A 12989-nucleotide genomic window follows, 5' to 3' on the forward strand; every position below is an offset into this window, starting at 1 on the left:
ATAAATAGGTACCGCTCCGGCAGGAAGGTAAACGGCGTTTCCGTGCGCTGCTCTGGTTCGCCAGAAGCGGCTTAGTCATGCTGGCCACATAACCTGGAAGCTGGACGCCGGCTCCCTCGGCCAATAAAGCGAGATGAGCGCCGCAACCCCAGAGTCATACATGACTGGACCTAACAGTCAGGGGTCCCTTTACCTTTACTTTACTCTTGAAGACAACAATCCCCTCTCACTGTTGCTATCCAGGGACTACTATTGAGTGATATAATGCCACATCTTGCGGCAGCAAATTCCATAAATTAACTGCATACAGTACTACTCTCTTTTGTCTGCCCTGTACCAAGTGTAAATCAATTTCCTTTGATGGCCACAGTCTTAGTATTAATCTCATTTTCCACACAATGCAAGGAAAAGAGTTAAGTAGCCTCTCCTCACCATCAGATGTGGTCTGCCCAGTGTGTCTTGGCTTTAAAGCAAACAAAAAAATATGTAGGATGGAATCAGGGAACTCACCCTAAGGATCACATAGGTTTTGTGACCATGATCTGAACAAATGAAGAGTCCTGCTGGATCAGGCCAATGGCCCACCTGGTCCAGCATCCTGCTCTCACAGTGGCCAAGCAGCTGCCTCTAGAAAACCCACAAGCACTTTGTCCTCCTGCACTTTCTGATAACTGCTATTCAGAAGAACAATGCCTCCTTAGTAGCCATTGATAGACTCATCCTCCACCTGAAGGCACAGGATGAAGCCATCTTGCTGAAGCTAAGCAAATTTTGATCTGATCAGTGCTGGGATGGGAGATCAGGCAGGAACCTCATGTATGTGAGTCATGAGCTCAGTGGGGGGGAAATTGATGGGGTGTCAACAGATATGGAGTGCCAACTTGAATAAAATATTGGGGGGCCAGGTTAAGCTCTGCGCCGCATAATAAATCACATGACATTGTGTGCACACTAATAATAATAATAATTTATTATTTATATGCCACCCACCTGACTAGGTTACCCCAGCCACTCTGGGCGGCTTCCAACAAATTAAAACACAATAGAGTAAGACATCAAACATTTAAAACTTCCCTATACAGGGCTGCCTTCAGATGTCTTCTGAAAGTCAAGTTAGTTGTTTATTTCCTTGACATCTGATGGGAGGGAAATGCCAATCAATTTGGGGGGCCCTAAAATGTTTTTTTGGGGGGCGAAAGGACCTTGGCCCCTAGGAGTTGGCTCCTATGAAACGAATAACACATTTAGTTTAGGACTGAGCTTTTAATTATTACTGTACCATGTAATGGTTTGGAGATCAGACTGCAAGTTCAGTCACTTTGGGGGGGGGGGGTGAGTTCGGCGCCAGCCGTTTCTGAATGAGCACGCACAGCATCAGCCTGTATGGATTTCAGGTCGACCTTTAGGAGCCTCGCACCTGAGAGCTGGGAACACTTTGCAGCACCAGTAGGTAGGGCAGCCCGGCCCCTGTTGCCAGGCAAATCTCTGCTTGCGGGCCGATTCGTCCTCAGAATTACGTCGGCCAGTCCCAGAATGCGCAACAAGCAGATCCCGCAGGCGAGCAAAAAGCCACCGAACTGCCCAAAGTTACTCGGGTGATGATCCGTTCTATACTAAATGGGTGTGTGATATCTGGCTTCAGGTCAAAAGGAAAAGCTCAGCGCACAAAGGACGAAGGCGGAGAGAGGGGGTCCTCTTCCTCCTCCTCCTCCTGGAACAAACCCTTATTTCCCTCTCCCTTTGCCAACTGTTTTCAAGCCTCATTACTGGCATCTCAGGCAGCGCGATGGTATTTGCCAAGTCGAAAGGCTCGCTGTGCTCCCCTGCCTGCTGAAGCAGGGGGAGATAGGAGATAGCTCGGCATGCCAGCCCTTAACCGTTTCAGGCTTTGACAGGGCGAAGGCGAGCAATGACAACAGTCAATTGTCCCTGTGGAAACCGAGCAGCTGCCCTGAGGCGCGCCGTCTTCCCCGAGGTTTCGTCGCTGCGTGGAAAGGGTTAGAAAGGGGAAACTCCACCCACCCCCCGGTGGGCACGCGCGCCTCACCCCCACCCCCACCCACCCTGTGGGCGCGCGCGACCCGGTACAGCGAGCTGCGCCCCCGGTTTCCCGCGCGAACTCTAATCTGCCTCTCCATCTGGTCCCCACAGCTTCGCCGGCGCGCGCTCTTCCTTCCTCCCTCCCTTCCTCGCTCTCGCCCACCCCGCCAGCAGCACGTGCCCGCTCAGGCGGCGGCCACTCACCTGAAGAAAAGTTTGGAGAAGACGTTCGCCTTCTCCAGAGGCGACCTCTGCATGGTCTTTCACCGTCCAGGCTGCTGTGCGCAGCGGACACCAAAGGAAGAGGGTGGGCGCGGCGGGGCCGGTGAGGGGAGGGGGAGAGAGTTCGGCCTCTCGAGGAACCGCGCCGTTTATACTCTTGCCTCCGAATTGGGAAAGGGGGAGGGGGGGGAAGAGAAGCGAAGTCGTCCTCGCTGTTGGCCCTGCGCTCTCCCACCTTATCCTCCCTCAGGTCACCGCCTCCCTCTTTCTCCTGCCCCTCTCCCCGCCTCTGCGCGCCCGCTCGGCTTCATAAGCCTGCCCTCGCCTTCCCGCCCCGTACTCCTCCTCACGCGGAGCAACATCCTCCCAAAGGAATCGCTCCTTAACAAAAAAAAACTGGCGCGCGCCAAGAGAAGCGCCCCGCGCCAGGTGCCTCTCCGGGCAGAGCGAGCGCGCGCTCTCTAGTCCCGGGGAAGAAGCCTCTGAGGCGAGTCGTGGTTCCCGCCACACACACACACACCTCTCCGCAGCCCAGCCTCGCTCCCTTTGCCGAGCCAACCTTGTTAGCGGTCGCCACGGTCCTGAAATAGCAACCTCGCCTCCCTGACGGAGCCTTGCTAATGATTATGGCTTCCCGCCGCCTTCAAAGAGCTTCTCCTCACAGCTCCTTCCCATTAAGCATCAGCGCCCTACGGTTCCTATTTAAATGTGTGGACTGAACCCGAGAACCAGCATTAAAAAGAGGTCGCAGCTCGGACATGAGCGAAGCCATTATTTATTGGGGTGGGGTAGGACGCCCGTGCCACCATCCTCTGTTTAGCAGATTCAGAAAGGAATGTCTCGGGGACAGTTAAATTACTTTCTTTTGACTCCCAAGTGCTCAAAAAAGTCTGTCAAAATCTTTCTACTTTACGTTAAGTATTTTTATTTATTGATTTTATTTAGGGGGGCAGCTGCTCTCCCCCCCCCCATGCCCTGTGAGGAAAGTGATATGAAATAATCTAGGCTTTAGACGTGCTATCTGCAGCAAGGAACATTCACCACTAAACATGGTTTATAGCAGTGGTTCCCAACCTTTTTTAGGCCTTGCCCCCCCCCAAGCATCTCTAAAATCCTGATGCCCCCCTCCATGACATGTAATTCTTATTATTCAAAAAGTGAACTCCTGTTTACATGGAGGAAGCCTAAAAGGCCATTAACTTGGTCTAAACAAGCATCCAATTTGCCCCTCCCCCTTAAAAATCAAATTGCTGCCCATGTTGGGAACCACGGGCTTATACCTAGGTTTTATTAACTGTCTCCTAAATGTGCTAAGTGTTCCTTTAACTATAGGCATGCACACATCAGTGCCAGATTACCAGATACTGCCATCAAGTCTGCCTTCTCTATCTTGACCGGAGGACAAGGACAGCATCATTTTGTCCTTGCTTCGGGCAGAAAAATACCTTTGGCAAGGTAACTGTTAATTTAACTAATAGAACCTTATACCTGAGCCCCCCGATACATTAATTTCTAAAGTTAACTTTAGCCTGTAAAAAAAAAGGAGGGATCATCTATCTTTCCTCCCACTCCTGGGCTTGATAGCATCCTGAAGTGGGTGGTACCACTTCAGGGATCCTACATTTCAATGCTCTTCCATGTAGCACATTTGGGAAAACACTTCTAAAGCATTACACTCCCTGAGTGCAGGGAGTTTGCATTTCTTTGTTTTGTCTGGGATAATGTTGCAAATTGAGCCTCCTCTACTGAAAGTGTGAAATGATATTTCATTCTACCTACTCAGGACTCTGCTCCCTGCTACCGCCTTTTCTGTTGCACCTGACCTAGCCATCATGCTGAAATAGACAAGGTTCTAAGATGTGGCAACCAATCCAGCTTAAGGGACCTTGGTAATGCATCCAGAGATGATCACATATGATCCATTTTTTCCCTCCCAGGTTTATTGGGCTAAAGGTAAAGGTACCCCTGCCCGTACGGGCCAGTCTTGACAGACTCTAGGGTTGTGCGCCCATCTCACTTAAGAGGCCGGGGGCCAGCGCTGTCCGGAGACACTTCCGGGTCACGTGGCCAGCGTGACATTGCTGCTCTGGCGAGCCAGAGCCGCACACGGAAACGCCGTTTACCTTCCCGCTAGTAAGTGGTCCCTATTTATCTACTTGCACCTGGGAGTGCTTTCGAACTGCTAGGTTGGCAGTTGGGACCGAACAACGGGAGCGCACCCCGCAGCAGGGTATCCGAACCGCCGACCTTTCGATCGGCAAGCCCTAGGCGCTGAGGCTTTTACCCACAGCGCCACCCGCGTCCCCCAGTTTATTGGTTTAGCAATGACCTAATGGGCAGTTTGGCCAAAATCTGTACCAAGGTTTCCCAAAATGCAGTAGAAACACATGGGACTAAGGAGTTGGGGGGGGGGTGACAGGTAGGTGGAATGAGCCATAGGATAGCGTGGAAGAGAAGTTTGGGGGTGAAATAAAGGTATGTGTGAATTTCTAAATGGGAATATGGCAAGAAAAGAGCTAAATGCTTAAAACCCATTCCAGATTTTAGTGTGTCACAGATAGGAGGAGGACATTGGTTATGTTCATATTATGGACCACGGTGATACAAATGCAACAGGGAAAATCCCTAGATAGGTAAATATATTTTTTAAAAATAATTTTATTACAATTAGTTGCCCCTTTATGACATAAAATTCCCCCACATAGATCTGCACATCACAATTGATCTCTTATAAACTACTGTACTGAAAGAGCTATTTAATTTTTTTCTCTCACTTCTCTATTGCTAATTAAGGCATTTTCAGATGTTCATGAACAAGCAAGGCTATGGCTATGCAAAATGGATACCTCACCACGGTAACAGATGAGGGCTAACAAACTGAAGTTCAATCCAGGTGAGATAGAGATCATGTTCGTGGTGGCTCATCCTTTTAAGGCGAGTGGTACTTAACCTGTTCTGGATGGAATTGCACTCCCCTTAAGGACCAGGTGCATAGTTTGAGGATTCCTGTTGATCAGTCTTTGCCACTAGAGATTCAACTATCCACTGTGCCTCTGAGTCAACTTAGAGTCAGCCTGAGCCAACTTAGGCTGGTACATTTGCTATGACCCTGTTTAGATGGCATGGTTACAGCAGTACATGCCCCATGTAACCTCCTGTATATACGTATTGCAGAGCTCTGTTGTATACGTGGAGTTTCCTTCAGAAATGGTCTGGAAACTGCAGTTGGAATAGAATATGGCAGAAAGCTTGAGCAATAAGAGCATGTTATGCTAGTGGTTTTCAATTTCAGTGGCTCCCAGTCCATTACTTGGGCCAAATTCAAAGTGCAAGTTTTGACCCTTAAAGCTCTTCAGGATTAGAATCATAGACTTGTAGAGTTGCAAGGGTCATCTTGAACCAACGACCCTGAGATTAAGAGTCACGTGTTCTACCAATTGAGCTATCCGAGCTTCGGGCCACAGTATCTGAAGGATTACTTCTTCCTGTGCCCAGCTGCCCATGCCCTGCGGTAATCAATTGAAACCTTTCAACAAGTGCCTATACAGCTAATATACAGTGGGTAGCTATAAGAGGAAGTGCCCTCTTAGCAGTGGGCCCTCATTTAAGGAACACTATCCCTGAAAAGTCTCAACTAACACTGAATGTCTTTTTAGCAAAAACCTTTTTTGTTCTCCTAGACCTTTATGGGTTTTTAAAGATGTTTTTATTATTGTTTAATGCTGCTTTTATATTGCATGCTGTTGTTGTTTTGTGATTTTTTTCCCTTGTTTTGCTGTTTTCTTTTTTGATGCCCAGAGCGTGATAGCTATTATTAGGCATAAAATAAATAAGGCATATTATTAGGCATAAAATAAATAAGAGGGTATGGGGGTATGTGATCAACAGCAAGGTTTGATTCTTGAATGATTTCATGCTCTTGTCAATCACAGACATCGGGATTTGACTAGTTGGCTTCCATCTAGAAATTCAATTAATTCTATGTACGCAAGGTTGCTTAGAATTGAATACTTAAATCTCATATATACCTATTATTATATGTTTATTCCACCCTGTCTAGGTGAACATATCAATGAGATTAAATCAGTTTAAAGCTTAAAACTATATTGTTATTGGTATGTGGATTGGGACATTAGCATATGCATACAGTGGTACCTCAGGTTAAGTACTTAATTCGGTCCGGAGGTCCGTTCTTAACCTGAAACTGTTTTTAACCTGAAGCACCACTTTAGCTAATGGGGCCTCCTGCTGCCACCCTGCCGCTGGAGCACGATTTTTGTTCTTATTCTGAAGCAAAGTTCTTAACCTGAAGCACTATTTCTGGGTTAGCAGAGTCTGTAACCTGAAGCATATGTAACCTGAAGCATATGTAACCCAAGGTACCACTGTAGTATTACAATAACCCTTGTTATATTACATCATATTCTGTTCCTTCAATTTGAAGAGTATTTTTTCTATTGCCATGCTATATCAATTTCTAATACCCAGGCAATTAATATGGTTTCCATTTTTATGATACACATGCAAATTTCTTTTTAAAATGGGGGGGGGTGTATTTAATGCAGATTATAAATCTCCCTTGAACCTTAAGAGCTTGAAATAATTAATTGCAAAAAGGGAGGAAAATAAACTCTTACCTCAGATCCCAGAATAATGGCACACTGAGAAAGAAAGACTGAAAGAACATGTTGGATCTTCTCCATTATTAGTACAGGTGGTGAATGACAACTATTAGTGTGGGGGAGGGGATTGGCAGACCATAGATCCGGGATCTACTGGTGGCAAGGATTTCAGCTACCAATTGTTTAACAATAGCAAAAGCAAAAAAAAAAAAAGGCCTTTTCTTTTTTTCCACATTAGGCTGCTGAAACAAAGAAAGGTTGGGCAAAAACCAGGGGCAGATTTTTGTCTGTATGAAAGGACTGTGAACTCATGTCTGATACTGAAAAGGAATTTATAGGCTGAGCAAGTTGTCAGGGGCAGCCTGTTCCTTCCTTTTAACTGAGAACACATCTTACCTCCTACTGTCTCTTGTGTTTTTATTTTATTTTTTTAAAGTCGTTTAGTGTTCCTTATAAGCTACTGCAGAACTATTTCTATGCTGAAGAACAGGAAGTAAAACCTTGTAATAAAAAGAGAGCAGATAATAACTGCAACTCTGAAGTCTGTCTAGCCTCCATGTAGGTGAACCTCACATATTGAGCATGCAGGGAAGAGATGCAAAATGTAACGGGTGGGGAACCTTTTGCAGCCCAAGCGTCACATTATCTTCTGCACAACCCTCTGGAGTCCCGTGTGGGCATGCTAGCGGTAGGCAGGACAAAAGTGGGAAGAGAAATGTATATATTGCTATGTTATGTACTGAGTTGAATAGGATCCAAACTACAGCAGTCTGATTGGTCCTAGAACAATAGGATCCAAATTGCAGCAGTCTGATTGGTCCTAGAACAATGCAGCAGTATGATTGGTTGGCAGGAACCACCCAATCATGCTCCAGATATAAGTGAATCCACAACCTGATTGGCTTACAGTAGAATTCCAGAATTAGCCAATCATGTGCAGCCCATTGTGTAAATAATGTATATAAAGCAGATACTTTGAGGGGACATTTATTCATTCCTCCTCACCACTATGAGCTGAATAAAGAGCATGAAATCACTTTGCGACTCTGAGTATATTTCATGCTATGAGGTATTTTTTTTGGGGGGGGGGGTGTTAGGCTCAATGCGTGGGTGCCCTTCTAATTCTTGGAATAGTCAGGCTAGCTTCCTGGTGTAGTGATAGCCTGGGGAATGAGCCATTAAGGGGAACAAAGGTAGGGGCTCTGTGCAAGACAGCAAATGGGTAGGGCCCCCTTGTTCAACTCGCAAATAGTTAGAAGGACAAAGGAAGAGTTGAGAGTGGAGAGTTGAGTTATGTGAGCTAGAAGCTGGAAGAGAAGCTGCAGACTGGGAAGCAAGAGAGGTGTTTGATTTCTGCTTGAATCCAAGGCTATGGCTAAGGTGAACCCCTCCACTGTAGGCTCAGGGTTGTATATATGTGTAAATAAACCATATATCATAAAGACACCACAGTCTCCGCTGTGCAGAAGAAAACGCAAACCCTGGGCAAGCACCTTGAAGCCTTGGGATCTCGCACTGCTCAGAGATTGAGGTGGTGTACGACAATATTTTACCCTTGTGCAGTAGGCTAGTTTCTACCCTTCTGTGTCTTCCATAGAGGCTAGCAAGAAGAGTCATTTATCAGGGAAACATTCCAGGCAGGCAAAAACACTCAGATATGAAGCAAGACTAGGGAGGGTTGTGGTCTGGAGAGATAGCCCCAAGGGCTCCTGAAATCCAGGATAGAGTCTTGTGCTCAGTCTACCTGGTATGTGATACAAAAAAGAAATGTAATTTTATAGGATTAGTTACCCCAAAGTGACAAGTTTTTTCTCCAAATGATATCAGACATCTTTTCTCCATTGACAATTTACTTTAGTCACTGATTGGCCACTTCTACTTCATACAAATCCCTAATCTGAGTGGTTTGATAAATGATAAACTAGCAAAATCTTTAAGCCAGTGCAAAAACTCTTAATTACTTCACAGGAAATGCAGGGCTGACCTTTTCCGATAAAGTAGCAGAATACCAATTGAGTTTAACAAAGAGAAAATGTAAACTATGGCATCTCGGGGAGATCCAGAACATCAAAGATCAACTACGACATGAATTGAAATAGCTAATCCTGTCTCACCTTCTAAAGTGCTCTGCACACCTTGTGTCAAAACCAGGGGCTTTGCTAAAAGCACACAGTGACATTGGAGAACAGGAGATCAACAGACATAAGGAGTCTGAAGTTTTTTCTATCTCAAGGCTTTAGGTTTTCTATAGCAGATTTGTTTACTTTGAAATTACAAGATTAAGATAATTGATGGTGGTACACAACTATCAACACTCATCCTGGAAACCAAAGTCACATTTGCTTAGAAATATATTTGCTACTGCCACTTGACATTGTTTACATAAGTGATCATCAGGATTCATGGATATGGGAGACACAACTGTCATTTGTTTAACAGCTGAATCAAAAGTTTAAAGATCTAGATCTTTAAAATCCTTTGTAGCTTTGCGCACCCTTGGAATGTACAGGGCTCCGTCCTGTACCAAAGTCTATATGTTATCAGGCAAGAATCCAGAAATACAAATTCACTTATGGCTTGCCATTGGCAAGCACTTAAAATTATTATTATTATTAGGTTCCCCCATCCTTCTTCAGAACTTGTAAAACAGTGGTCGTTCTCCAGTACATCATACTGACTTCAGAGAGGTTTAGAGCAATCGGATACCTCTTACCTTGCACTAGATGCTTGGAAAAGCAATGAAGGGAGACCCTTCCAATTTAGAGTTGATGTGGAAAGTGGGGCTTACCACTGAAAGCATTTCATATAATTGTAGATCTGGAAGGGACCACGAGGGTAATCTTGTACAACCCCCTGAAATGCAGGAATCTTTTGCCCAACGTGGGGGTTGAACCCACAACTTTGAAATAAGTGAGTGCACGTCATTGATAGCTAATGTCAAAATCTATCCTATATGGAACTATGTCCCATTAAAGTCAAGGTCACTTATCCTAATATATATATATATATGTGTGTGTGTGTGTGTGTGTGTATAAAAATAATATCAGGTGTTAATTTATTTTATTGTCCGATTTTAAATGTCTTTCCCTCATACTGTTTTAAAAAAGGAACACACTCATTGTATTCAAACATACAGTGGTACCTCTGGTTACGTACTTAATTCATTCAGGAGGTCCGTTCTTAACCTGAAACCATTCTTAACCTGAGGTACCACTTTAGCTAATGGGGCCTCCTGCTGCCGCCGGCACGCAATTTCTGTTCTCATCCTGAGGTAAAGTTCTTAACCTGAGGTAACCTTCCGGGTTAGCGGAGTCTGTAACCCGAAGTGCTTGTAACCTGAGGTGTTTGTAACTTGAGGTACCACTGAACACAGAGTATAATTCCTCCTTGAGGAAGGGCAAAAAGTTATGATTAAAAGCATTCAATAACAGTGTGTTTGTGCAAAGGTCTGCATAAAAAAATATTATATAATGCCAATATAAAGTCCTTGAACTCAGTAAAGTAGATCTCTGGTCTAGATTCTTGGCAAAATCCCGAGATTCAGGTGTACACATAATTTCTCATTCTCTCTCTCTCTGTCTCTCTCTCACACACATACCTTCTATGCAGCATTGGGGTGTTCAAGAAACACAAGTCCAAAGTCTCATTGGGAGTTAAGTCACACGGTTCTTTGGATTGTAAGCAAGAACAGAATGTCACCCATTGTGCCCTAAATGTTGTTGCTTTTAATGTGAACTCGGAGGTGTTAATAGTCACATTCTGAAAATGTAAAGGCCTAGATTTAATTATTAAGTTCATGGACACCTCTGAGGCCTCTGCACTTTTTTACGCATGCTTCTGTAGCTAGGAATAAAACATTTACTACCAAATCTTGAACAAGGTCACCATAGAGAAACAGGGCAAACAGGTTTATTGTATAGTGTATTACAAGGGCTCCCTTTATAGTTGTCACTGGGATAAATTCCACATCTTTCTATGCTTATGAAGAAACCTTCAAAGAGTCCAGCAAGAACAGCGTTCGTTTTGGTCGCGATCCAAAGTTAATTTAAAATGGAAAGATTCCAGATGACATCAAAGAACTTCAGGCCAAGCCTTTCCTGAGGCTATGAAAGATGACAGACAGGTTGCAAAGAACCAATTTTATATACCTGCCCTCCATATAAAGGATAATAGGATAACTAGTTTTACATATTTGCAGTTCTAGTTCCTCAGCATGTAGCCCCCTAGCCTGCAGAGAGGCGCATATATATGCCTCCTAGTGTAGCTCAGGGCCAAACTAGACGTGACATTAAATGTGTCTTTGCATTGAAGATGCTGGTTTTAAAAAATACAAACAGCATCAGCTGGGAGGGCTGATAATTATCAGGATCATTATTACAGCAGGCAACTAGTAGGATGTAACTCTTTCCCTCCCAGCTGCAATCAAGAGCCAACTATTCTGAGTGTGCTATTCTGTTGGGAGGAAATTATCCATTCATGGGTGTAGCCAGGATTTTTGTTGGGGGGGGGGGCAGATCTTTTGTTAGGGGGGCACAACCTCAGTTTGCTATGTAGTCTTATTGATTTTTATTGATGGGGGAGCAGCTGCCGTCCTGACACCCTCCCCCCACTATACCAATGTCTCCATTGGCACCAATTGCGGATTCCTCCCAAAGCAGCTATCAGCTGCAGAAGAGGAATTTTCTGTAAGAGATCTGTCAAGGAAGAAACAGCTGAATTTCCCGTCCATGTCTGCTGTGAGATTTATTAAGACCCCCACCCCACCTCATCCTTCCAAGCTAATGCTACTTAATCTCTTTTCTATCTTTTAGAAAGCATACTGATTTAAACCTGTTATGGTACGAGGGATTCCTTTATTAACATTCTAGCAACAGGGGTTTGCAAAGGTCCCTTAACCTACAGTAGATTGCATCTCCCTTAAACCATTTTAACTACCCCCTTGATCACAACAGCATATTACTTAAAACAGGGTTTGGGTTTTCCAAACTTGGGTCTCCAGCTGTTTTTGGACTGCATCTCCCATCATCCCTGACCACTGGTTCTGCTAGCTAGGGATGATGGGAGTTGCAGTCCAAAAACAGCTGGAGACCCAAGTTTCGGAAACCCTGATTTAAAACATCGTAAAAGGCTGCACTCATTTGTTCCATGCTTCCTAATCCCATATGCACTCCAATTTAGGTTTGGTGATACTGCAGACTTGTTTACAGTATAAGCAGGCTACAGACTTTATTATTTTTATTTCATTGACGAAAACAAATTGGCGAAGGGACCAGAAATATTCTGGCAGGGGCACCCATGTGGGATAGAAATGTAGCAAGTAAAGAAATGATCAAATGGTTAGGCCACATGTCACCACCATGACTGTTTAAATATCACTGAAGTCAATGGAGTATTAGCAGCCTACCTGAGTAAGACTGGAGCTCGTGTAAATTTCATCTGCACGAAAATGTAAGCGAGACAATCTACATTTTCTAGGAAAACTGACCAGGTTCATTTGAAATGAGACACATGTCTTGATATAAGAATGAAGTAGCATTCCCATGGACGTACGTTAAACAGATGTTACCAATTTACCCTACTTTTATTACTTTCATTTTGAGAGAGAAAAAGACAGTTAAGCAGCAATGAGAGATAACTAATAATTTCAAATTGATTTTTAACATGCAATTTAAAGCATGGGATGGTGTTTTACATCTGTTGCTGATTATAGGTACAAAGGCATAGGATGCTTAATGATAATTTCCAGTCAATTACGCAGAATAAAAGAGTGTGATTATGTAGATAGCAAGCATATAATCACTGGCTAACTCTCTGCAGCATTGATCCATGTTTGTTCAGAAGTAAATCCTACTGTATTCAGTGGGCTTTACTCCGAAGTAGGCATACAGCTACTTTTAGGCAAAGGTTTTGAGATCCATTCACAGATCTCAAAAAATAAAATAAAATAAAACCTGGTATAGATTTTACCTTGTTCACTCACAAATGAAAGCAAATCAATCAAGATATAGAGGTAACTTAAACAATTATTTTTAAGCAAGTGTTATTAAAAATAAATTTAAATGAAAAGAAGTGTTGTGGCCTCATGTATCCCACTTCCTGTTTCAT

General features: G+C 44.1%; 2 protein-coding genes across 4 annotated transcripts in view; one reads left to right on the forward strand and one right to left on the reverse strand.

The window, feature by feature from the left end:
- Positions 1-2612, reverse strand: part of CFTR (CF transmembrane conductance regulator) — an 86557-nt gene extending 83945 nt beyond the window's left edge. For all 3 annotated transcript variants that reach the window (XR_014502064.1, XR_014502065.1, XM_083399330.1), the window contains exon 1: positions 2245-2612. Coding sequence is in view for 1 of the 3 variants with exons in the window: in XM_083399330.1 (XP_083255456.1) it covers positions 2245-2297 (53 nt within the window). In the remaining 2 variants the exon portion in view is untranslated. The remainder of the gene's footprint in view (positions 1-2244) is intronic.
- A 2448-nt stretch (positions 2613-5060) lies between these two features.
- Positions 5061-12989, forward strand: part of ASZ1 (ankyrin repeat, SAM and basic leucine zipper domain containing 1) — a 47667-nt gene continuing 39738 nt past the window's right edge. Inside the window, exon 1 of the mRNA XM_083399872.1 lies at positions 5061-5155. The gene's annotated coding sequence lies outside the window, so the exon portion shown is untranslated. The remainder of the gene's footprint in view (positions 5156-12989) is intronic.

This window comes from Podarcis tiliguerta (assembly GCF_965153285.1).
Source record: "Podarcis tiliguerta genome assembly, chromosome: 10".
Lineage (NCBI taxonomy): Eukaryota > Metazoa > Chordata > Lepidosauria > Squamata > Lacertidae > Podarcis > Podarcis tiliguerta.